The 24,934-nt window shown below is 39.8% G+C and overlaps 1 protein-coding gene across 1 annotated transcript in view; it reads right to left on the reverse strand.

Moving 5' to 3' along the window:
• The window catches only part of RPA1 (replication protein A1), a 44,357-nt gene that overhangs the window by 14,954 nt on the left and 4,469 nt on the right, over window positions 1-24,934 (reverse strand). Inside the window, exons 2-7 of the mRNA XM_065909951.1 lie at window positions 24,749-24,799; window positions 22,977-23,055; window positions 22,203-22,311; window positions 10,352-10,440; window positions 2,699-2,791; window positions 307-439 (exon numbers count right to left, since the gene is read on the reverse strand). Coding sequence (XP_065766023.1) covers window positions 307-439; window positions 2,699-2,791; window positions 10,352-10,440; window positions 22,203-22,311; window positions 22,977-23,055; window positions 24,749-24,799 — 554 coding nt within the window. The remainder of the gene's footprint in view (window positions 1-306; window positions 440-2,698; window positions 2,792-10,351; window positions 10,441-22,202; window positions 22,312-22,976; window positions 23,056-24,748; window positions 24,800-24,934) is intronic.

Genomic DNA, 24,934 nt, shown 5'->3' on the forward strand with positions numbered 1-24,934 from the left:
GCTTTACAGCTGAGCCACCTGGGAAGCCCCTCTTAAAACATTAAATCTTTTAATTTTCAAATTCTTTTAAAATGAATGAAATTCCATAGGCTATGGCTGATTGCTCTTTCTGCGATTATTTTATTATGAAATAGTTAAAGGTTGCCACAATTTGTAATTTCCTCCCCTTCTGGAAGAAAAAAAGAGAGGAAACCTATTTTATGCGTGGTAACCCTGAAGTTCACATATGAGTAACTCAAGAGCCCATAATAACCTCCTATACTCTTTTCTAAGTCCCTTCTAAATTTATTCTATGAAATAACTCACTTGGACTGGTACGGGGTGAGGCTGGCGATGGGTACCACTTTGGCCTGTGTTCCCCCAGAGCTGTTCATTTGGCTGGTACTGCCAACTTTTCCAAATGCCTTTGAAGCACCAAAAGCCTTAGATGCAGTGGAAGCTTTAAAATCAAATACCAAGAAGGACAATCATTATTTTATTTAAACTTTATGGTAAGTTTTCTAAGAATTCTTAATTTACAAGTGACATCATACAAAATGAGAGGCCAAGTTTTTTCTTTTAAATAATCAAGAGATCTGGAAATCAAACAGAGACTGAAACAGGAGACTACAGTGAGGTCTAAAATGAAGGCTGGGTGTACAGATGTTCAGGACTGTATCTGCTGACTTACATCCTGAGGTTGAGATAATTAGGGTAATGAATCCAGACTCTGCTATTTCAGAGATGAATCTTTAAACTTTTCCCTTGTATCAGTAGGCAAGATAATGGGTTGGAGAAAGAAAATAACCTTGACTGAGAAGTGAAGACAAGCCATTGGTTGCATAAGAGAAAGAGCAAGAAGGAAAGGCTGGGAATTAAGGGACACAGTGGGTGAATCATCTGAGATGAAGAGTACCTATTACAAACAAATCTCCTCAAAACACCCCCAGGAAACTCCCAGCTCTCAACTGGTCTTACAGGAACGAATCATCTAGAATGAAGTTTACGGGATTGGGTTTAATTGGGAGCAAAGGGCAAGAAATCAGTCTTCCATTCAAGATGAACAGGGCGGGGGGGACTGGCTATTGTGGCCCCTTCTTGCCTCCTTTTCATCCAAGCCTATGCATCTGCGTTGCACTTGGGAAGAATATGTCATTATGTATAACACCTATAAGCAGACAAATGCCTTTACATGCATGCTGTTTCTATGAAGATTCACCCTCCAAGTTCAGAAACGACAATTTAGTCCAATGATTTCATATCTTCTATACCAAAATATTTCTTCAACATGGCATCTGGGTGGAAATATGTATCTTCCATTATTCAGCATTTATTTACTGAGTTTCCACAGGAAGTACCACATTATTCTGGATATTTGTAGCACTCGATAAAAAATAGACAAAAACTGTCCCAGATCTTAAAATTTTCTAACTCGGGAGTCAAGAGACGACTTACACACACAGCAGTAACAATTACCTCAAGGTAACTCTAGGAAGCACACACTCTCTGTAGACTATCTTAATGTGTATGTGTAGAATATCACTTTAGTATACATTATACAATCATAAAAACACATACACATCCAGTCTGCATGCTGGCCGTTCCCCCTCAATACACTTCCAGTCCTTTTCCTTTCAGCATCCAGTTATGTGTTTAGGGAATGTTAACTGATTTTTTTTTTTTTAATGGATCTCAATATAAGCCAAAGATAGCCACAAGGATAAATCTGTCAGGGGTCAGACAGTGGGGAGAAGTATAACATACTATTTGTACTTCAGCCTAAGAAAGTGAATCATTTTGGGGTACTTACCATTTTAGATAATCTATTTCCTCATCTCCCTCCAACACTACATAATTTGAGAGCTATATATAAATAGATCCACTTGTAAAGGGAGATGGCTAGAAGATAGCTATTACAAGGCAGATAAAAACATCAAAGACTAGTGGGGAAAAAGACATGCCTCCTGAAAGTTTCACAGAAATGTTAGTGACATTTTAACCCTGCTTTTTTTTTTAGAACCTTAGCACTGAGGAATAGAAACTAATCGTTGAGGGGAGGGGAGGAAGTGTGTATGAAGCTATGACAGAAAAAAGAAACTCTAAAAATAAATTCCAACCAAATTCTACAAATCATAATTTTCACTGGTGACATCCCACACGAAGAGGTTCCTAAAGGAGAGGCCAGAGAGTAAACAAAGTGATTCCATTATAATCTCACAGGACCTGCCGAAGAGAAAGTCAGAAAGAAGAAACTATTTCTCATCCATGAGACAGAAGCAAGACCTATGACCAACATAAATGATACTGTCTTCAAGCTAAGATAAATACTCCCAAGAGCGCCAAACGGGAAACCTGGAGAGAGACAAACCAAATGAATAAGTGGCTCCTAGAGAGTTAAAAGGCGAGAATTTAGAAGTTATGTAATTCACATAGTCAAGAGGACGTTAAGTGAGAAACTACCACATAAATTATTAACAGAGAATAGTGTATCATTCTGATTTTTTTTTAAAAAAAAGCATATTAAGTATCTTTAAAAGACTGTCTTTAATCATTTTTTTCAATCACACACTTTACAATGAAAATTGGAATTATTCTTTGCAAGAAGCAACTGTCATGTGTGGCATTTTGGAAACTCCCTGTAGTCCCAGATTGAATTGCAAACCATCAATCAAAAGCCTGCCGCACGCAGTCAGCACGCGTCCTCGGGTGGCAGCCTTACCCACTCCTGGGCTCCCACTCTGCTGCTGGGGTCTGCTGGCTGGTGGACTGGCTGCTGAGGCAGGAGGAGGAACTACTGGCTGCTGTCCGTGTCCTGATGATCAGAAGGGAAAGACCATTTTAGTGCCAATAATTTGGGTTAAGAGATTTAAACTTAAGCAGAAGAAATATTCTGAGAAAGTGCAAATTTGTGATTTTTGTCAAAGACTCTCCACTCTCCTGGGTTGGAATTCATGCTGGGGCACTTGATTGCATGCAGCGAAAGTGCTAGGGGTTCACTTTTGTTTTCATTACCTAAAAGGTTGGCTCCATTTACCTTTCACCTGCTTATAATTGATGGCTTTCGGTTTTAATGAGGTTCTCCCCTAAAGCCTTGCCCACTTCTCCTGCGTGAACCTGAAGTAAAGTCACTGGGCTGAATCTGTGACATTACCACTATTTCCATAGCAACAAATCGATGTTATCAACAGAACTGTGTTCGCGGCAGGATCTATCAGAAGAAAAAGCTGGGTGGTAACAAAAACCTAAAAGCAGTTCAATTGTCTCTGAAGTGCTCCTGCTTCAAAGGGAAAGAAGACATTCAGAAAGGATTCTACCCTTTCCCTCCCAAACAAAGCAACCTTATTCTGCAACTGACAGTTGGTGGAAAATAAGAGTTGAAAGCGCCTTAGGTACCATGAAGCGAGTGAACTGTCACAGCAGGAGAGATGAGGATGGAGTTCAGAAGCAGGTGTGTCGGGGAGACAGGGAGATTAAAAGGAAAAAGGAGAGGAAACAAACATGTCTCTCAAGCAGAAAATAAAAAAGGCCACACCATCAGAGTATTTATTTGGTCCTCACCCTTTCTACAAATGTTGATGAAACTGAAGAATGTTAAAATACGCTAATTAAAAAAAAAAATTTATGGAATTTGATGTGGCCTTTGTGAGTGGCACTAAAAGTAGAAGTCAAACCTAATCTGGGCTGATCACCAAGACTGCTTGCGGCACACAAGTGCAGCTCAAAACATTTCCTAGACAGCCCTAAGAACAGACACACGGTGAGCCCCCCTAGAATAGCTCCCTGCCTGCCACCTTGCCTCTGCTTCTTCCACCCCTGGGTTTGTTCCCTACCGGGTTTTCCAAGGCCTTAATGCAAACGGGCATACTGTGCACTGATTTTATTTCCTTCTGCGAATGTTCCTTCTAACTGGTACCACTAAAGGAGAGTCAACTGTGCCATCAGAGTGAATCAAACTTAGCATCAAACTAAAAGGGTTAAACAGAACTCCAGCTCTTCCTATGGAGAGAACAGAGAGGCCTTATTTACACAGAAAAAAGAGCCAAGATTATCGACAATGAATTTTTGTGTCTGCTTTTCAGCTTTTCCATTACCTCTTAACTTCCAGTGTCACAAGAGATTGCATGGCAGAACTGTTCTCCTCTGACAGTGTGTCTTATGAAGGAACATTCTGAAATTCTACAGTGAACCTTCCTTTAAATTAGTAGGGAAAAGATGAATTGCTCCACAAACAATATTGAGTCCAAATAATTGGGACAAAAATTTAATCTGTATTTTTACCTGCTTCGGGAAATTTTATTCAAATGAACCAAATAATTTAAACAGTCAAACATGGAGCCATGAAGATACACCAACCCCTTCGGTACCCCACCCTAGTTCCTCCCATGCTCCCACAGTCTCAAACACATCAATACTCCCAAGTCCCTTCCTCCCCACCGTGCCTACTTCTCCAAGCATCTGCTAATAAATAGGACATGGTCACAGGGTCTTGCCAATCTCTTATGTTAATTTCTATCAAAATGTAACTAATCTTTATGCGGTATCTGTAGTAGAAGGGTGGTTACCAAGGACTGGTGGGAGTGGGGAGAGATGGTTTAATGGGTACAGGGTTTCCGTTTGGGATGATGGAAGAGTTCTGGAGGTGGATAGAAGTGGCTGCACAAGGGTGACTGGACTGAATGTCATTAATGATACACTTAAAAATGGCTAAGATGTAGATTTTATGTTATGTGTATTTTACCACAATTTTTTAAAAAATGTAACTTATCTATTTACCTGTTGTGAGATCAATATTTTAAAACATTTTAACATATGGGTTAAAATTAATGTTAAAATTTCTTTTTAGTAGTACGTAATAGCATAGTTTTATAACCATTGGATTCTTAGAGTCAATGAAATTTAGCATGTTTAATGAGACTCCAATTAGGCCCTGTAATAGACATGTCCGTAACAGCTACAGTTTTTTGAACGCTTACTTAATGCACCAGGTACAAGGTTAAGGGCACTATTCCACTTACTCTTAAGCCCTCTACGTAAACAGTATTACTGTACCCAATTAACAGATGAGAAAAGTGGGTTTAAGTGGTCAAGTAACTTGCCCAGTCACACAGCTAGGAAGAGGCAGAACCTTGTCTTGAACCCAGGTCTGTATGACTACATCCAATCAACTCACTATCATCTAGTTAATTTTTAATCCTAAACAACCAATTCTGGCAGGCAGAAATATGATCATATAGAACATAACTAATAACTACAATATCCAGCAGTTACAAAAAGCCACTAATAGTAAAATAATAGCTGAGAAAAATTAGACAACAGACAATAGAGTATACAGATAAACAAAAACCTCCGTTTCTACCAGTAATTACTTTCTTAACAATAACCACAAAGAATATAAGCAAGAGTAATCCAATAAATACAATTTCTCATTGGTAGAAAATAAAGAGTCAGGCTGGAAAAAAATTTCAACTAGTATCTATCAGTAATGAGTGACACTAATAACTAAGCAACATATTAAAGAATTTAAGTCTTAAGTAAGATATTATGGTTAGAAATAGTGTAGGTACATACGACTAATATACATACTGATTTAAAAAAAATACATAACGGTAAAGACAGGATATTTAAAACCATCCAACCCAATATTGAAGGAAACATGAGCTGTGTTTGAGTTTTACTTCTCATGTTTTAAAAATCCTATAAGTATCTTCACTCTTTACTTAATGTGGTACTAGTACCATGAGACAATTTCAGTGCACCTTTTGGAATTTCTCTGCCTGATTCTGGACTGGATCTCATGAGTTAATTTTACTGGTCACCTGCCATGTTACACGTCTGGGTTAGGTGCTGGGAGGATACAAATCTAACTTTAGTTCTCTTCTCACTAATAACAGTCTCTTTGCTTTCCAATAAACAATTAGAAACCATTTCTGTGAAATACACCCATAAGGTAGTAGTCACTGTAACAAAGCTACTTCATGATGGCCCAAGTAACAATGTGTTATTGATCTAGTTACAACGAAATTCAATAGCAAATACTCTTGAACAGCAAAATCTCTGCCTCATTCCTCTGCACTTTAACAGACCCTAAAGAAAGGAAGAGCCAGTGGAACTGAGCACTGAGACAAAACGAGTGCTTCTCATAGTTCTATGGTCCTCACCCCAAGTGGTAATTATCCTTCACCCCTTCCAACTCCATCTTTATTACCTCAAATACTCTGCCCCTGAAAGACATGTTCAAAGCAGCCAGTCAATTAAACACAACATAAAAAACATTAGAAATTCAGTCAAAGGTAGTAAGCTGGGCAAAATCACCTCTCCCTCAAGCCTCTAGCATCCAGAGATTTCATAGAGATGCTAAGTATTGCTTTGTCGTGGCTTGCCTTCCTAAAAGCTGGGAATAAGACAACCTACATGCTTGTTTTAACACTTTACCATTGCAAAACAACTGTGATGTTCCTATTTAATATCTTAAAACTTTACCTGAATAGGCTGCAGCTTCCCTTTTCCTATGTAAAACGCCAAATTAATACGTTTGGTATAGGTAAAAATTAAAATCTAGAAGGCTCTACTTCTGAAAGAAGCATGGTGACGATCAAGTCCCAAACCGTCCCTTCTCCTAAAAATCATACAGAGTGACAAGAGGAATGAATGCTCATACCATAAACGAACATCCCATATACAGACTGCATCTTTAGTGAAGCTAGGGGAAAGAGACAAACGGCAGATTATGCGAAAGTGAAGCCCAAAACCTCACAAATCAAGACATCACAACCGCAAGAGAGAAGCAGCATGGATGATTCAGACACAAACAATAAAGTCTCGCCAGCACTGGAATAAAACATGGGTGACTGCCTTTGTAACTCTGGTGTGAGGAAGATCTTCCCAACTATGGATCGAAAATCCAAAGTCTTAAAAAACTGGAAAATACAACTTCATAAAAACAAAAGAAAACTGCTGCATAGCAAAAAAAACACTATAAGCAAAGTCCGAAAGACACTGTAACTTGTATCAGAGATGAAGGACTAATTCTATTTTTTTTTTAAGATCTCTTAAAAATTGAGAAGAAAAAGATAAACAACTCAAAAGAAAAATGGACAACACAACAGTTCACAGAGAATAAAAAGCCCTTAAACATTTAAAAGGATGCTCATATTGCTCACAATACAAACTAAACACTACACTGAGATCTGACTTTTCATCTATCAGATTGATCAAAAAAAAATCAAAAGATTAATAACATACTCTGTTGGCACAGCTGTGAAGAAACAAGTATTTTCACATATTGTTGGTGGGAATGCAAAATGATACTATCCCATGAAGGGAACCCAAGCATATCTACCTACCACAAAAGCATTTATCCACGGATCCAACAATCTCACCTTTAGCGATCAAAGCCCCTCTGCCCATATACCTGCATATGTATAAAGTTATCTGCTGCAGCACTGTCTTAATAGCCAGAGTATGGAAACACCCATCTGCCCATCAATAAAAGGCTGGTTAAACTATGGAATTGTCACACAACACAATATGCTATACTGTCAATAAATAAACAAGTAAAAATGAGGAAGATCTTTAGGTATATATATGAAAATATCTCTAAGCTGAAATTAAAAAACAAAAACAGAACTGAGAAAAGAGAGGTAACATAGTGTACGTACTTGTCTAGCTCTTCAGAGTTGTTTTTTTTAATCCTACCTTTGGTGTAAGCAAAGTGGATTATGAGTGAAAATATGTAACTTATGTACTTGGTTATATTTTCATTAAGAGAACCCTTGAAAGACAAAAAGAAACCACTGAAATTGGTTACCTACAGAGGGCAGCAGTGAGTACAAACAAAACAGGAGGAGGCAAGGGCAGGAGTAAGATTTCTCTAAATACTTAATTTTAGCGTTTTGACTGCTGAAAGACGTAACTATATTATCTACTCAAAATTTAAAACAAAAATTAATGTTTATTTTTTAAAAATATGTCTATCTTAACATTTCAACTTTGAAAAGTATACAAGTTTTAATGGACAAATATGTGAACACAAAGCAGAGAAACAGCTCTAAGATTTGAAATAAACTGCCCCCGGCTAGGAGCCAGAGGACAAAGAAGAGCTGGGTAGGGAAATGCTTTTTTGGTGTTGCTTCAAAGAACACACTTGCAAAACTATTTGACTTGTAAAACCATGTACAGAACATGACAGAATAACAGAGGCCAAGATGACCCTCTCACCAAAAATAACCAAAAAGAAGGCAAAATATTTATGAGACAAATGATTCTCAGGATACTGGACATTAAGCAACAAAGGACAGTAATTCTGAGACAGAGGAAATAAACAAGGTGAGTGTGACTGTACCAGATTACTGGAAGCCCTGAGGGTTTCCAGGTTGTGACACAGGAAGTGGGCATGGAGGAAGCCCTGAGTTAAGGAGATGGAATCGAGCATGTGGGGAATCAAGACATGGAGGGTTCTCAGGACAGAGTACCAGAGAAGAGAGCTGAATGGAGAAAGACCTCCAGAGATGTTGGAAGAATCCCCTCGAGGAGTCGGCAGAGTACTGGCTGGCTGATCTCTGGGTGGAAACTATCAGAAGCCAGGGAAAGAAAGAACCATCTGAGAAGACCTTGGGGATCAGTGTCCGATGCTCACAACAAGCTAGAAATAGCACCTGTACCTAACAGCCAGAATGGAAAACTTCATATTCACGAGGCATCGAGTAGGATACTCTGACAGGTCTTGCCTCTGTACTATGAATAACCAGAGCCAGAATAAATGCCACTCTCTGATCCCATCTAACAAATTTTAAAAGCAACATCCCAAAAGATAAAACTGTTTCCAAATAATTTAACTGTATCCCTGAAAAAAATTCAAGAATACAAGTTTCCAGCACTCAACAGGGTATGAATCACAATGCCTGAATTCATTCCAAGATTACCAGGCACACAAAGGAGAAAAATATTCTTGATAATAAGGAAAAAAAATTAAGATTAAAATAGACCAAGAACTGATACTGATGCTATTAAAAAGCAGAGATCGTTTTGCCAACAAAGGTCTGTATAGTCAAAGCTATGTTTTTTCCAGTAGTCATGTACAGATGTGAGTCGGACCATAAAGAAGACTGAGAGTCAAAGAATTTATGCTTTCAAACTGGTGCTAGAGAAGATTCTTGAGAGTCCCTTGGATAGCAAGGAGGTTAAACCAGTCAATCCTAAAGGAAATCAACCCTGAATATTCATTGGAAGAACTGATGCTGACGCTCCAAAACTTTGGCTACCTGATGCAAAGAGCCAACTCACTGGGAAAGACCCTGATGCTGGGAAAGATTGAAGGCAGGAGGAGAAGGGGACGACAGAGGATGAGATGGTCGGATGGCATCACCAATTTAATGGACATGAGTTTGAGCAAACTCCCAGAGATAGTGAAGGACAGGGAAGCCTGTCATGGGGTCATAAAGAGTCAGATACAACTGAGTGACTGAATAACAACAAAGTAAGTAAACTGTTTCTCTGAGTTCTGGAAGCCACTGTAGCAAATTAACATAACTGAGGGCTTCCCTGGTGGCTCAGTGGTAAAGAATCCCCCTGCCGATGCAGGAGACACGGGTTCAATCCCTGGTCAGGGAAGAACCCACATGCTGCGGAGCAATCAAGCCCGTGTGCTGCAGCTACTGAGCTGATGCACAACTACCGAAGCCCACAAGTCCCTTGCTGTGCTCCACAACAAGAGAAGCCACCACAAAGAGAAGCCCCAGCACCACAACTAGAGAGGAGCCTCCGCTCGCTGCAGTCAGAGAAAGCCCATGCACAGCAATGGAGACCCAGCAGAGCCAAAAACAAATTAATTAACTAAAAAAAATTAACCTAACTGAATCAGAAGAGAGAAGTGGAGGACTCGACAATTTACAGCCAGCTGGTCAGAAGCACAGATAACAGGCAGGACTTTCGAATGAAGGGAGCAGTGGTGGGCGGTGGGGTCAGGGGCGGGGGTAAGGCAGTCTGGTGGGCCTGAGCCCTTACCCTGGGAGATCTGATGCTAACTCCAGATACGCAGTGACAGAACCAAACTGAATTGTAGGAGACCCGGCTGGTGTCCATAGAGAAGTGGAGAACAGCTTATTAGGGAGGAAAAAACCCACACATCTGGTCACAGCCAGAAATATGTATGATTGTTGCGTGCAGAGAAAAACAGAAGAGAGGTTTTTCCTTTACAGAGTCCTACCATCATTTTTTCAGTATTAAAAAAAAAAAATCTGAAAGAGTAACCTGTTACTTTTTCCTAGAGTAAGGCCCCCCATAGATGAACAAATGAAACTATAGCAAAAGGAAGCATTCCAGATCTATTAAGAGGTATTCAGCTGAGTGTTACAACCTATAAAAAACATTTTACCTTCATTATAAGGCATTGGATTGCCAATCTTTGATCCAACTGCTTCAGCTGATTTCAAAACTTCTAACTCCATCAAAATAACCACTCTCCTACAAAGGCAAAGGAAAAGAAACATGTTAGAAAAAATAAATTCAGAAGCCCTTAAAATGATAAGCTACTTTAAAAGCTTTCCCCCAATAATCACTGTGATAAAAACTATTTCCCTTTGTCAACTGTTTTTCATTACTGAATAACTTGAGAACTATATGATATCAATTCTTACATAAATATTCCCCTTAATCTTTCACTGCATCATTATCAAGGCCTTTTATGATTGCAGGGTTCTCGTTTCCCATCTAGTTCCTTAATTAAAATGCAGTGTCCTTACTACATACCGTATCTTCAAGGAGCAAATGACATGATAAGAATTTAGATTACTAAACCCAACAATATGTGGCACAACAAGAGATAATCTGTTTTTAGAAACATATACTTATCTGAACAATTACCCTTTCCCTGTGAAAACCAACATGACTATAGATTTTTTTTTACGGGGTTTTTTTTTTTTTTTTTAGTAAAGTCTTTATTGAATTTATTATAATGTCACATCTGTTTTTTGTTTTGGTTCTTTGGCCACAAGCCATGTAGGATCTTGGTTCCCCAAACAGGGATTGAACCTGTACCCCCTGCACTGGAAGGCGAAGTCTTAACCACTGGACCACCAAGGAAGTCCCCAGAGATGTTTTTCATGTGATTACAATTAATTAAGAATTTACAGTTCTCTGTCCATCTTTCAATTTGATTAAGACCTCTCGGTAACTACTCAAGGACCTATGACCACGAGTGAGAAACCTTTTCACATGGCCGATGTGCTCAGTGAGCTCTGGCTTCGCACTAATCTCTCCAGTTGATCTTGCTTTCTTGTGGCACCCCGCCCTCCGCCATCTGTTTCCTCCCAGTTCCTGGTGTATGTCATGCTCTCTCCTGCCACAGGCCTCTGTACGTGCCTCTTTCTGATTGTGAGGGTCTCTCACTCTGCTTCATCTAATATTCATTTCAAACATCAGGTCTTCAAGAGACGCCTCTTTAATCTTTGCTTCAGATCAGTCTTCGGCTATACTCCTTTCTACAGCCATCATTTCCTTCCTTCAGATCACATCTCTCAGGTTTAATTAACACAGGTTGACATACAATGATTAATATCTCAGTTAACTGCATGTTCCTCATTTGATTATTTACTCACATATATGATATAATTTAGCTGTATATTCATTATTGATTATCTACTCCTCCTCCTGAGCTGCCTGTTCAGTCATGGCAGGTATCCTCCAGGGTACACCTCAGCAACTGGTCCACAGTGGTTCTCAATACATGCTTGAACAGGAATGCCATGATCATGTTTGTATTTTTTTATTTTTTTTAATTTTATTTTATTTCTTTATTTATTGGCTGTGCTGAGTTTTGGTTGCTGCTCGGGCTTTTCTCTGGTTGTGGTAATGGTGGTGGTTGGTTTAGTTGCTCAGTTGTGTCCAACTCTTGCAACCCCGTGGACTGTAGCCTGCCAGGCTCCTCTCTCCGCGGGATTCTCCAGGCAAGAATACTGCAGTGGGTAGCCACTGCCTTCTCCTATGTTTGTATGTTCGTATTTTAAAAAGAACTGCAGTTTGAAAGACTCTGAGGGGAACACAACTGGAGGCAGGGAGAAAAACAGAAGAACTGATGGAGGCCTGAATTAGCACAGTCTCGATGGACATTAAAAAGAATAGACAAGGAATGTCCCTGACAGGCTAGTGGTTAGGACTCAATGCTTCCACTGCAGGGAGCACAGGTTCAATTCCTGATCATAGAACTAAGATCCCACATGTTGCATAGCACAGCAAAAAAAAAAAAAATAAGGGAGCTAGTCTGGAGCAGTAAACAACAGTAAGCCCAACCTCATTGTGATGTATTCTTTAAATGGTCTGACTGCTGTAATTTGGATTTTCACATATAACTCATCAGTTTGTGCAACCTTTAGCAGGTTTTCATATCAAGGCTATATTACTTCAATAAAATAAGCTTGAAATTATCTGTTCCTGAATATTACATACAGATTCACTATTTCAAAACTCTCATAGGTATTTAGCAGTGGATATTTAACTACCTTCCAAAATTATCCAAATTACTCCAGAACACAGAAAAAAACGAAAGGCTTGTTAATCATTTAGCATTAGCCCAATACTAAAACCTAAAAAAAAAAACCTAAAAAAACCACTAACTTTATTCTGTAATATACATACATCCTAAATAAAATATTAGTAAGATAAATCCAGCAGCACATGTAAAGAATATACACAATACCAACTTAGAGAAAACACAGATGACAAGGACACATTATGACTTTATAAAGATCTAATCAGCAGAACTGAGACTGTGGGAAACAGTGAATGAGGATAAAGGACAAAGGACCTGGTTTCTTCAACAAATAAATACTCAGGGAAGAAAAAAGAGATGGAGGAGGAACCTATATTCAGAGACTTAAAAGAACTATCAACCTACTGCAGTGTGAGCTTCCCTTTGGATCCTGGTACAGATAAATTATTCACACACACACACACACACACACACACACACACACACAAATACTTTACCAGTTGAGCCACAAGGGAAGCCTTACAAACACACGAATACTTGAAAACTGAACAGTGACAAAATATTTGGTATTTTAGGCACTAAAATAAAGAGTTTTTTAAAAAAGAACTACTACCTTTTAAAAATATATACTAGGGATTTCCAAGCCATAGGAGACCATATATATTACAAGATTTCATTTATGTGAAATGTCCAAAATAAGCAAATCCTATAGAAAGAAAATAGATTCATGGTTGTCTAGGGATGGGGAGGATGGGGTGTTTGGGGGTGATAGCTAAAGGGTGCAGGGTTTATTTGGTGGGTAACAAAATATTCTAAAATTAATTGTGGTAATGGCTGCACAACTCTGAGAATAATAAAAACTATTTTACACTTTAAATAGATGAATTGTACGGTGTATGAATTATCTGTCAAGAAGATGTCACAAAAAAGAAAGGAAGAAAGAAAGAAAAAGACCAACTCTGGCACAGACACAGGACTAGACAAACAGACCGATGGAAAAGATGGTAAACAGACACAGCCAGATAAACGGAATACCAGTCTCTATCTACTTTTGTCACCAACCATCAACTCTCCACATAGCTATCAAAATCATCTCCTGGAAAGTTTAAAAAATTTAAATCAGATCATACCAACACTCTGCCACTCAAAAGCCTATAGTTTCCCATCATACTCAGAATAAACTCCTTACCGTAGACCTCCCATGATACGGACCATTCATTTGGGAAAAACTAGGCTAAATTCTTTGTTTATATCCCATATAAAAGTAAACCTCATATCAAATCACTATGTTGTACACCTAAAAATAATATTATAAATCAACTATACTTCAATAATAACAAAAACCCAAACCTTAAACAACTTAAAATAATCCAAATGCTTTTAAAACTAAAAAGCAGAAACAAAATAAAATCTCAGATGAACTGTAGTCTACTTAAAAAAATTCACCACAAGTGTCTGAAGCCAAGAAATGTTTTTATAACCCAGTCAGGAAGTTTCCTAAGCAAAATACAAAATTCAGAAGCCATAAAGATAAAATGCACAAAACTAACTAAATTTAAAAAAAGTTATTAACTCCTTATCATAAGATACCATAAACAGACTATGATAAAGTGAGATAAAAGAATTAGTTGATATCCCTCATTTATAAAAAGCTTCTCCCTAGCCTACCCTCAGCACACACACAAAAGACAAAGTATATAATCAAATGCTATTCCAAGAAGAACTACAAATATCAATAAATGTATGAAAAGATACTTGACCTCACAAACAGGAGAATTTATTATTATATTTTAAATTAAAATAATGAATAGAAATTATTTTTTAAAAATCTGTAATACCTAGTACAATATGCCAACAAGGTTAAGGGGAAATAGGTATTTTTTCCCCTAAAAAACAGGTTCGTTGAAATATAACTCATATACCATAAAATTCACCCTTTAAAAGTACAATTCAGGGGTGGGATGTGGGAGGGAGGGTCAAGAGGGAGGGGACACATGTATACCTATGGCTGACTGATGTTGATATAAGGCAGAAACCAACACAATTCAGTTCAGTCACTCAGTCACGTCCGACTCTTTGTGACCCCATGAACTGCTGCAAGCCAAGCCCTCCTGTCCATCACCAACTCCCAGAGTTTACCCAAACTCATGTCCACTGAATTGGTGATGCTATCCAAGCATCTCATCCTGTTGTCCCCTTCTTCTCCCACCTTCAATATTTCCCATCATCAGGGTCTTTTCAAACGAGTCAGCGCTTCGCATCACGTGGCCAAAGTATTGGAGTTTCAGCTTCCACATCAGTCCTTCCAATGAACACTCAGGATTGATCTCCTCTAGGATGGACTGGTTGGATCTCCTTGCAGTCCAAGGGACTCTCAAGAGTCTTCTCCAACACCACAGTTCAAAAGCAGCAATTTGTTGGCACTCAGTTTTCTTTATAATAGTCCAACTCTCACATCCATACATGACCACTGGAAAAACCAAAGTTTTGACTAGATGAACCTTCGTTGGCAAAGTAATGTCTCTGCTTTTTAATATGCTGTCTAGGTTGGTCATAACTTTTCTTCCAAGGAGTAAGCGTCCTTTACTTCATGGCTTCCAGTCACCACCTGCAGTGGTTTTGGAGCCCAAAAACATAAAGTCTGTCACTGTTCCCATTGTTTCCCCATCTATTTGCCATGAAAGGATGGGGCCGGATGCCATGATCTTAGTTTTCTGAATGTTGAACTTTAAGCCAACTTTTTCCCTCTCCTCTTTCACTTTCATCAAGAGGCTGTTTAGTTCTTCTTCACTTTCTGCCATAAGGGTGGTGTCATCTGCATATCCGAGGTTATTGGTATTTCTCCTGGCAATCTTGATTCCAGCTTGGGGTTCCTCCAGCCTACCGTTTCTCAGGATATACTCTGCACATAAGTTAAATAAGCAGGGTGACAATATACAGCCTTGACGTACTCCTTTCCCTATTTGGAACCAGTCTGTTGTTCCATGTCCAGTTCTAACTGTTGCTTCCTGACCTGCATACAGATTTCTCAAGAGGCAGGTCAGGTGGTCTGGTATTCCCATCGCTTTCAGAATTTTCCACAGTTTATTGTGATCCACACAGTCAAAGGCTTTGGCCTAGTCAATAAAGCAGAAATAGATGTTTTTCTGGAACTCTCTTGCTTTTTCGATGATCCAGCAGATGTTGGCAATTTGATCTCTGGTTCCTCTGCCTTTTCTAAAACCAGCTTGAACATCTGGAAGTTCGTGGTTCATGTATTGTTGAAGCCTGGCTTGGAGAATTTTGAGCATTACTTTGCAAGCATACGAGATGAGTGCAATTGTAAGGCAGTTTGAGCATTCTTTGGCATTGCCTTTCTTAGAGATTGGAATGAAAACTGACATTTTCCAGTCTTGTGGCCAGTGCTGAGTTTTCCAAATTTGCTGGCATTTTGAGTGCAGCACTTTCACAGCATCATCTTTCAGGATTTGAAAGAGTTCAACTGGAATTCCATCACCTCCACTAGCTTTGTTTGTAGTGATGCTTCCTAAGGCCCACTTGACTTCACATTTCAGGATGTCTGGCTCTAGGTGAGTGATCATACCATCATGATTATCTGGATCGTGAAGATCTTTTTTATATAATTCTTTTGTGTATTCTTGCCACCTCTTCTTAATATCCTCTGCTTCTGTTAGGCCCATACCATTTCTGTCCTTTATCGAAGCCATCTTTGCATGAAATGTTCTCTTAGTGTCTCTAATTTTCTTGCGGAGATCTCTAGTCTTTCCCATTCTATTCTTTTCCTCTATTTCTTTGCACTGATCACTGAGAAAGACTTTCTTCTCTCTCCTTGCTATTCTTTGGAACTCTGCATTCAAATGGGTATATCATTCCTTTTCTCCTTTGCATTTTACTTCTCTTATTTTCACAGATATTTGTAAGGCCTCCTCAGACAACCATTTTGTTTTTTGCATTCCTTTTTCTTGGGGATGGTCTTAATCCCTGTCTCCCACATAGGGATCGGGAGAAGGCCATTCCCTTCTCCAGAAAGCAATTATACTTCAATCAAAAATAAATAAATTTTTAAAAATACATAATCCAGCAGTTTTTCACATATTTACAGAGTTGGGCAAGCAGCACCATGATCTAACTTCAGATCATTCTACCACCTTGAAAAGAAACCCTGTGCTCCAGGGCAGTAACTCTCCATTCCCCCACCACGGGGAGCCAGGAATCTAACCCGTGTCTGTTGCCTATTCAGAAACAGGTTTTCTTATACAAGGATCAAGAGTATGTTAATTGGTTTAATTTCTAAAACACATGTCCCCTGACCCCCACAATTCTAATTCTTGTAATCAACTCTTATGAAGTAACAGCATAAGCATATAAAGATAAATGTACAAAGATGACTGCTAAAGCCCTGGTTGGAATAAACCAGTGACCATCAATAAGGTAAGGAATAAACCTGGTCGCACACACACACTCAGGTTTTCAGCAGAGCTAAGAAGGAACACACGGCATCCACCTGTGACGGGAAAGAATGGAGCTCGAGTTTTTGTACTCAGTCACAGCAAAGCGCTCCACCCTCCCCTATCCCATGCTCTAGAGGACAGAAAGTGGATAGAAGGCACCACTCAAGCAAATCAGGGCAGCCTGGGGTGGCAGATAACAGGTCCCAAGTGAGAAGGTTGGCAAGGAGATGAACCTAGCCTAGACTATGTCAGAGCAAATGAAGTCTGGACAGAGCTGTCCACGTTAAGCATGTGTGTGTGTGTGCTAAGCCGCTTCAGTCGTGTCTGATTCTTTGTCGACTGCAGCCCACCAGGCTCCTCTGTCCATGAGGATTCGCCAGGCAAGAACCCTGAAGTGGGTTGCTATGCCCTCCTCCAGGGGATCTTCCTGACAGGGACTGAACTTGAGTCTCTTATTTCTCCTGCATTGACAGGCATGAGATAAAAAAGAAATAACACACACACACACACACACACACACACAAAGAAATAACACAGTAGCAATGTAACACACAACAGTACATAAAAATAACAGGAACAGAGGAGGCAGAGACAATTAAGAATCCAATCCAGAAAAAAGCATAAGCCAAGAAAGGGAATACTTTCCAAGTGTGGCTTGCAAAATAAGACCAAGAATTCAGTAAAAGTCAAAAGATGAGAAGAAACAAGAGACTGAGAAGCAAAGAGCACTTGAAAAGTTAAGGGAGGACTTCCTTGGTGGCTCAGCGGTAAAGAATCTGCCTGCCAACACAAGAGACGTGGGTTTGATCCCTAATCGGGAGAGTCCACATCCAGAGCAACTAAGCCCCAGCACCACAACTACTGAGCCTGTGCTCTGAAGCCCAGGAGCAGCAACTACTGAGCCCATGTGCCCCAACATCAGAAGCCCGAGTGCCCCAGAGCCCGTGCTCCATAACAAGAGAAGGCAACACAATGAGAAACCCGAGGACAACCAGAGAGTAGCCCCTGCTCTCCACAACTAGAGAAAAGCTTGCACAGCAATGAAGACCCAGCACAACCGAAAAAAGTAAGTAAGATTATGTGTGTGTGTGTGTATATGTGTGTGTGTGTATCTTTAAAAAAAGTTAAGGGACGAGAGAGAACAGAAGCAATATCTAACAAAGACCAAACTATGTAATGTGTCAGAAAATCTTAAGCCAAGGCATGCCTTAGAAAAAAAAGACTACAGCAAACTGAAGACATATATGGAGAACAAAGTTATCCACAACGTAAGTGAAAACCGGAGCTCAAATGAAACATAAAAGGTCATTAAGGAATAACAACAGAAAAATTTCATCAGAAAGAACAGACTGCAGACTGAAAGAGCATACACCATGTACCAGAAAAGAAAAAAAGAGGAACAACTGACATTGAGACATGACCTGGTTAAGTTACTGAACTTGAAAACCAAAGAATTCTTCTATCTAATCCACAGAATTCATTCACGCTTCATAAAATGTCTTAATGATGCCCTTAACAGCGAAAGGATCCAGGATCATGTGTTATATTTAACTACCGTATCTCTTTAGACTTCTTCAATGCTTGAAATTTGAAAATCAGTTACTTTATAAAATGTCTATCAATTTACCCTAGGCTTCCTCGTGACTGGATACAGATTATACGTCTTTGGCAATAATATAACAGGACTGGAAAAGGTCAGTTTTCATTCTAAACCCAAAGAAAGGCAATCCCAAAGAATACTCAAACTACCACACAACTGCACTCATCTCACACGCTTGCAAAGTAATGCTCAAAATTCTCCAAGCCAGGCTTCAACAATACATGAACCATGAACTTCCAGATGTTCAAGCTGGTTTTAGAAAAGGCAGAGGAACCAGAGATCAAATTGCCAACATCTGCTGGATCATCGAAAAAGCAAGAGAGTTCCAGAAAAACATCTATTTCTGCTTTATTGACTAGGCCAAAGCCTTTGACTGTGTGGATCACAATAAACTGTGGAAAATTCTGAAAGTGATGGGAATACCAGACCACCTGACCTGCCTCTTGAGAAACCTGTTTGCAGGTCAGGAAGCAACAGTTAGAACTGGACATGGAACAACAGACTGGTTCCAAATAGGGAAAGGAGTACGTCAAGGCTGTATATTGTCACCCTGCTTATTTAACTTATGTGCAGAGTATATCCTGAGAAACGGTAGGCTGGAGGAAGCACAAGCTGGAATCAAGATTGCCGGGAGAAATATCAGCAACTTCAGATATGCAGATGCTGCTGCTGCTGCTAAGTCACGTCAGTCATGTCCAACTCTGTGCGACCCCATAGACGGCAGCCCACCAGGCTCCCCCATCCCTGGGATTCTCCAGGCAAGAATACTGGAGTGGGTTGCCATTTCCTTCTCCAATGCATGAAAGTGAAAAGTGAAAGTGAAGTCGCTCAGTCATGTCCGATTCTTAGCGACCCCATGAACTGTAACCTACCAGGCTCCTCCGTCCGTGGGATTCTCCAGGCAAGAGTACTGGAGTGTGTTGCCACTGCCTTCTCCGATATGCAGATGACACCACCATTATGGCAGAAAACAAAGAAGAACTAACTAGCCTCTTGATGAAAGGGAAAGAGGAGAGGGAAAAAGTTGGCTTAAAGCTCAACATTCAGAAAACTAAGATCATGGCATCCGGCCCCATCACTTCATGGCAAATAGATGGGGAAACAATGGGAACAGTGACAGACTTTATGTTTTTGGGTTCCAAAACCACTGCAGGTGCTGACTGCAGCCATGAAATTCAAAGACACTTACTCCTTGGAAGAAAAGCTATGACCAACCTAGACAGCATATTAAAAAGCAGAGACATTACTTTGCCAATGAAGGTCCATCTAGTCAAAACTTTGGTTTTTCCAGTGGTCATGTATGGATGTGAGAGTTGGACTATAAAGAAAGCTGAGTGCTGAAGAACAGCTGCTTTTGAACTGTGGTGTTGGAGAAGACTCTTGAGAGTCCCTTGGACTGCAAGGAGATCCAACCAGTCCATCCTAGAGGAGATCAATCCTGAGTGTTCACTGGAAAGACTGATGCTAAAGCTGAAACTTCAATACTTTGGCCACCTGATGTGAAGAACTAACTCACTTCAAAAGACCCTGATGCTGGGAAAGATTGAAGGTGGGAGGAGAAGGGGACAACAGAGGAGGAGATGGTTGGATGGCATCACCGACTCAATGGACACGAGTCTGAGTAAACTCTGGGAATTGGTGGTGGAAAGGGAGGCCTGGTGTGCTGCAGTCCATGGGGTCGCAGAGTGTGCGACTGAGTGTCTGAACTGAACTGAATTGACACTATGTTCACTATGAATTGACTGCATCCAGTCAGGCAACATGCTGACTTCTCTTTGTCCCATTACTTGTAATGTTAATGTCAACAACTGGAATAAGGTGTCATCTGCCAGTTTTCACCACTGTAAATTGCTTCTTTTCCTTTTACAACTAATAATTATGCTGTGTGGGGCGTGGGGATATACTAATCCTAAAAATAACTTGTTCCTCATCCAAATTTCACCACCTGTTTCAGCATCTGTGGTCAGCTGAATGAACACCCTTGACCAAAATACGTCCACATCCTAACGCCTGGAACCTTCTACCGCAAAAAGGGACTCTGCAGGTGTGATTTAATTAAGGGCTGAAGTGGCGATTTTATACCAGATTATCTGGTGGGCACTAAAGGCAACTACATATATCCTTCTAAGAAGAGGGAAGATGGAGTTCCCTGGTGGTCCAGAGTTAGGACTCCACACTTCCACTGGAGGGGGCACAAAATCGATCCTTGACTGGCCAACTAAGATTCTACAAACCATACTGTGCAGTCAAAAGGAAAAAAAAAAGAAGGAGGTAGAGGCAGAATTGGTACAGAGAGAAGGGGTAATGTGACCATGGAAGGAGAGACTGGTGTGATGCAGCCACAAGCCAAGGAATGCTATTTACCACCAGAAGCTGGAAGAGGCAAAGAACGGATTCTCCCATAGAGCTCCTAGGAGGAGTCTAGCCCAGCCAACACCATGCTCTCTGCCCAGTGAAACTGACGTCAACTCCAGACTTCCAGAAATTATTCCAGAAATAATTTCTTTGTTTTAAATCATCAAATGTGTGGTATTTTGCTAGACCAGCCACAGGAAACTTACACAGCACCTATTAAATGTTTCTTGCATACATGATGGTCACCGAATGGTGATTATCTAATTCTGTCAATCCATCTACGTTTTAAGATGGCATTCCATCCTAAGAAAAACTTTCTGTTCCCCCTCATGTATTCATTTATTCAGTATGGACTTATGAATTCCTACTTAATTCAATAAGTTGTAATGCTACTATTTTTATTTACTTTGGCTTTTTTAAAAAAGTTTTTTGGCCACACCGTACAGTATGAAGGATCCTAGTTCCCCAATCAGAGATTGAACCTGGAACCATGGCAGTGAAAGCATGAAGCATCAATCACTAGATTGCCAGGAAACTCACACTTTTGATTTTTAAACTGCCCTAGATTTGGTAAGTATGACTCTGCATGCCACCAAAAAAAAGTATTTCGGCAATGGTTATGCAGGTGTGACTAACGGTTCTGTTCACCACTCTGTCTCTAGCATGGAGCATCATGTAGGTACTCTACAGTACTCTCTGTTCGCTGAACAAAGTGTTTACTATGAAAGATTCAAGACTGCAGAAAAGGGGCAGTGTTATAGAATGAAGTACATCTTCTTTTGCCCTAAAAAGTGACCCTTTTTTCATTAAAAGATACTTAAAGAGAGAATCCTAGAATCAGTGCTGCTGAAGAGATCAGAAATATGAGTTCTACATTTGGCTTTCATTTTCTGCTCTGAAATTTCCAGTTTGGTTCCATATTTCTGTCCTATTGGTATCCTGTTTTCAGTCGCCTGAATTCAGAACTCAGTAGCTCTGAACTCTTGGCTGACAGCTCACCACTGCCTCTTTGATTCCTAATTGAATTCTGGCATCCAATAAACTTCTATGTTCAAAAAAAATAAAAAAAAATAAACTTTTGTGTTCAAAAATTAGCCCCCATTTTACAACACAATACAACAGAAAAAAAACAAACCACAGGGATTTCCCTGGTGGTCCAGGACACACAGGTTCGACCCCTACTTGGGGAACTAAGATTCCACCACAGAGCAACTAAGCCTGCTCACGACAACTGAAGAGTCTGAGCACCCCAGTGAAAGATCCTGCGTGTTGCAACTAAGACCCGATGAAGCCAAATAAATAAATACTTAAAAATACCCAAAACACCACATACCTTCCATCTTTCAGCGTGTTCACAATAAACCGGTTAATTTGGCAAATACAGTTGCTGGACAATCGCTCTTCCTCCACAAGAGGATTCAGCTGTGTTGCCAACATGAAAGCTGAAAAGCAGAGAGATTACTTTAGTCTCTAAGACATTTCAGTCATGACAGTCTGAAAGCTGATCATACTGTACCAGCAAAAGAAAAAACAATGCCTTAAAAGACATTCCTGAAATTAAAACTACTCAGACTCTATACGGTAGAAAACAGTAATAATTTGCTGTGCATTTAACACCTGCTGCTTCGATGAAATTAAGTATTTCCTGAAGTGTCCCAAATCATCTTTTCAATCATTTAGGTTTCATGACAAAGATTAAAAAAAAAAAATCTCTTCTAGGTCCTTCACCTTGTGACTAGAGATAGTAAGTATATATTCTGCAAATTCTCTTTCTCCCCGTAAAGCTTCCAATGCAGAAATAAAACCCCAAAAAGACAAGTGTAGGACAGCTAACCCATCATATCCACTAAATGTCAATATCATCCTAAGGGAAATTAATCAAAGAAAGCACAGAGCACCACTTAGAGAAAATTAATTAAGCCAAGTGGCAGCTTTCCACTAGACCTAGTCTATTGTTAGAATGCTCTCTGCCAACTGCAATTCTGTCTGACTGAAGACATAGCCAAGCAAATGTAGACTTCTGGAATGTTCCAATTACTGCAATCAGGGTGTTAGGTGTGCTTTCATTATTAAAATACAAACTCCTAAATTTATACATCATACGTACAAGATAGAGTATTCAGTCCATCACTCATAAGCAGTCGATAACGGGGTGGACTATTCCCTGTAGTAATGGGACGGATGTTCTAGGAGAGAAAACACGATTCATTAGCCAGGTTGTCTGCCCAGTCCCCAGGGATAAGTAAACCTCAGCGGCAGGAGAATGGGTTTGCCATTAGTCCCAAAGAAACAGAGCTGCTTGCCCACTCTCTCAACGCCTAAATCCAAGCAAAAGAAAACTGGACTTGATGATTCTCCCACCAACCTCTCTTTACTAACATTATTAAACACAACATAGATAAAAACAAAATAAACTGCCAATACTCTTGTGTTCTCTCTCTCCTAACTCAAATTTGATTGAAAATTTAATTAAAAAAATAAAAAACATATAACATATGTAGGAAACATGATAAAAATACAAAACGGGGCGGGGGGGGCAGGAATTCCTTCCCCTGAAGAGGCTTACAACTGGGGTGAAGATGGAGGCAGAGAACAGCAGAGGTGTGCACATAATGACATGGGAGCAGAGCCAAGACATTTATTTCAGCTTGAAGAAAATCAGAGGCAGCTTTCTGAAGAAAATGAAATACGAAAACAGCCTTAAGAAGACTGGCAATGAGTTTGGGAGCAACAGGGAGACAAACCATTGGGCCTATTGACTCAGAATCTGCAATCATGGTACAGAATTCTGCTCCTATTGATTTTTAAAATCCTCAGCAAAATTTGCGAACTCCTTAAATGACTGATAGGGTTAAGGAAGAATTTTAAGCAGACAAGTTCTTTTTGGGTAGAGAGCTCCAGAGGCCAGATATGAGGCAGGTCTGAGCAAGACAAACCCCAGGGCAGAACCACTAAGGAGGCAGAAGTAATGATGTGTTTTTGTTGTTGCTGTTGTTTAGTCGCTAAGTCAGGCTTGACTCTTTTGTAACCAGACTAGTCTGCCAGGTTCCTCTGTCCATGGGGTTTCTCAAGCAAGAATGCTGGAGCTGGTTGCCATTTCCTTCTCCAAGGGATCTTCCCAACCAAGGGATCGAACCCAAGTCTCCTGCATTGGCAGGCAGGTTCTTTGCTGCTGAGCCACCAGGAAAGCCCACATTCTATATTATGTAGAGATTATTTCACTCTGGGCTCTACTGACTTTGAAGGGTTTATAGGAATCCTATAATCTCCAGATGCTCACAGGTAGCAAGTGTTCCTGTTATAAGATTCTAACGGTTTATCTAGAATGCTAAAAAGTGACAAATGCAAAGGCAACATTTATGAATAACGGAATGATGACGCACTGAACTTGGGTGAGAAAGCTGTTCCTAAGATGAGATAATCAAGAGTAGGGGTTCAGTGGGTGGGTTATGGAGTCAGACCACCTGGGTACAAATCAGGGTTCTACTGCTTCCTGCTATATAAACTGGAACAAGTCACTTCCTCTTTGAGCCTCAGTTTTCTCATCTATGAAGTGGGAATAACAACCATGTTGTAGCAAAAACAGAAATGATACTTTTCTTAAATAAAAATGGGTAGCAATATAGTATCCACCAATTATGGAAATGACAGAAAGGCAGAGCCTCAAATTGGAACCTCCAGAGGTCAAACTCTGACTAACATAAAAGTAAAAATAAAGCCCAGTTTCTCTCTCAGAGTTACAACATGGACTGGACTAAGTTTGTGATGATGAAGAGAATTTACAGCAGACAAATTTCCTAAAGTGGACTGTATATCCTCTATGAAATGTAATTTATATGTAAGTTCAAAAATGTTTGACAAAAATATGCAGGTACTCACAATGACTTGGAGGATGGGTTTTATAGATGTATCTCCCTGCTGCATGATGGCCTGAAAAAGTAAAAAAGGATTCTTGTGAGACAGGTGTTAAAATCATGATTAAAACTTGACATATTTTTAGTTTGGTATCTGGAATAAACCACAGATAACATTATTAAAAGACCCTTCTCAGAGCTTACCATTTGA

Source organism: Muntiacus reevesi, chromosome 18 (assembly GCF_963930625.1).
Source record: "Muntiacus reevesi chromosome 18, mMunRee1.1, whole genome shotgun sequence".
Taxonomy (NCBI): Eukaryota; Metazoa; Chordata; class Mammalia; order Artiodactyla; family Cervidae; genus Muntiacus; species Muntiacus reevesi.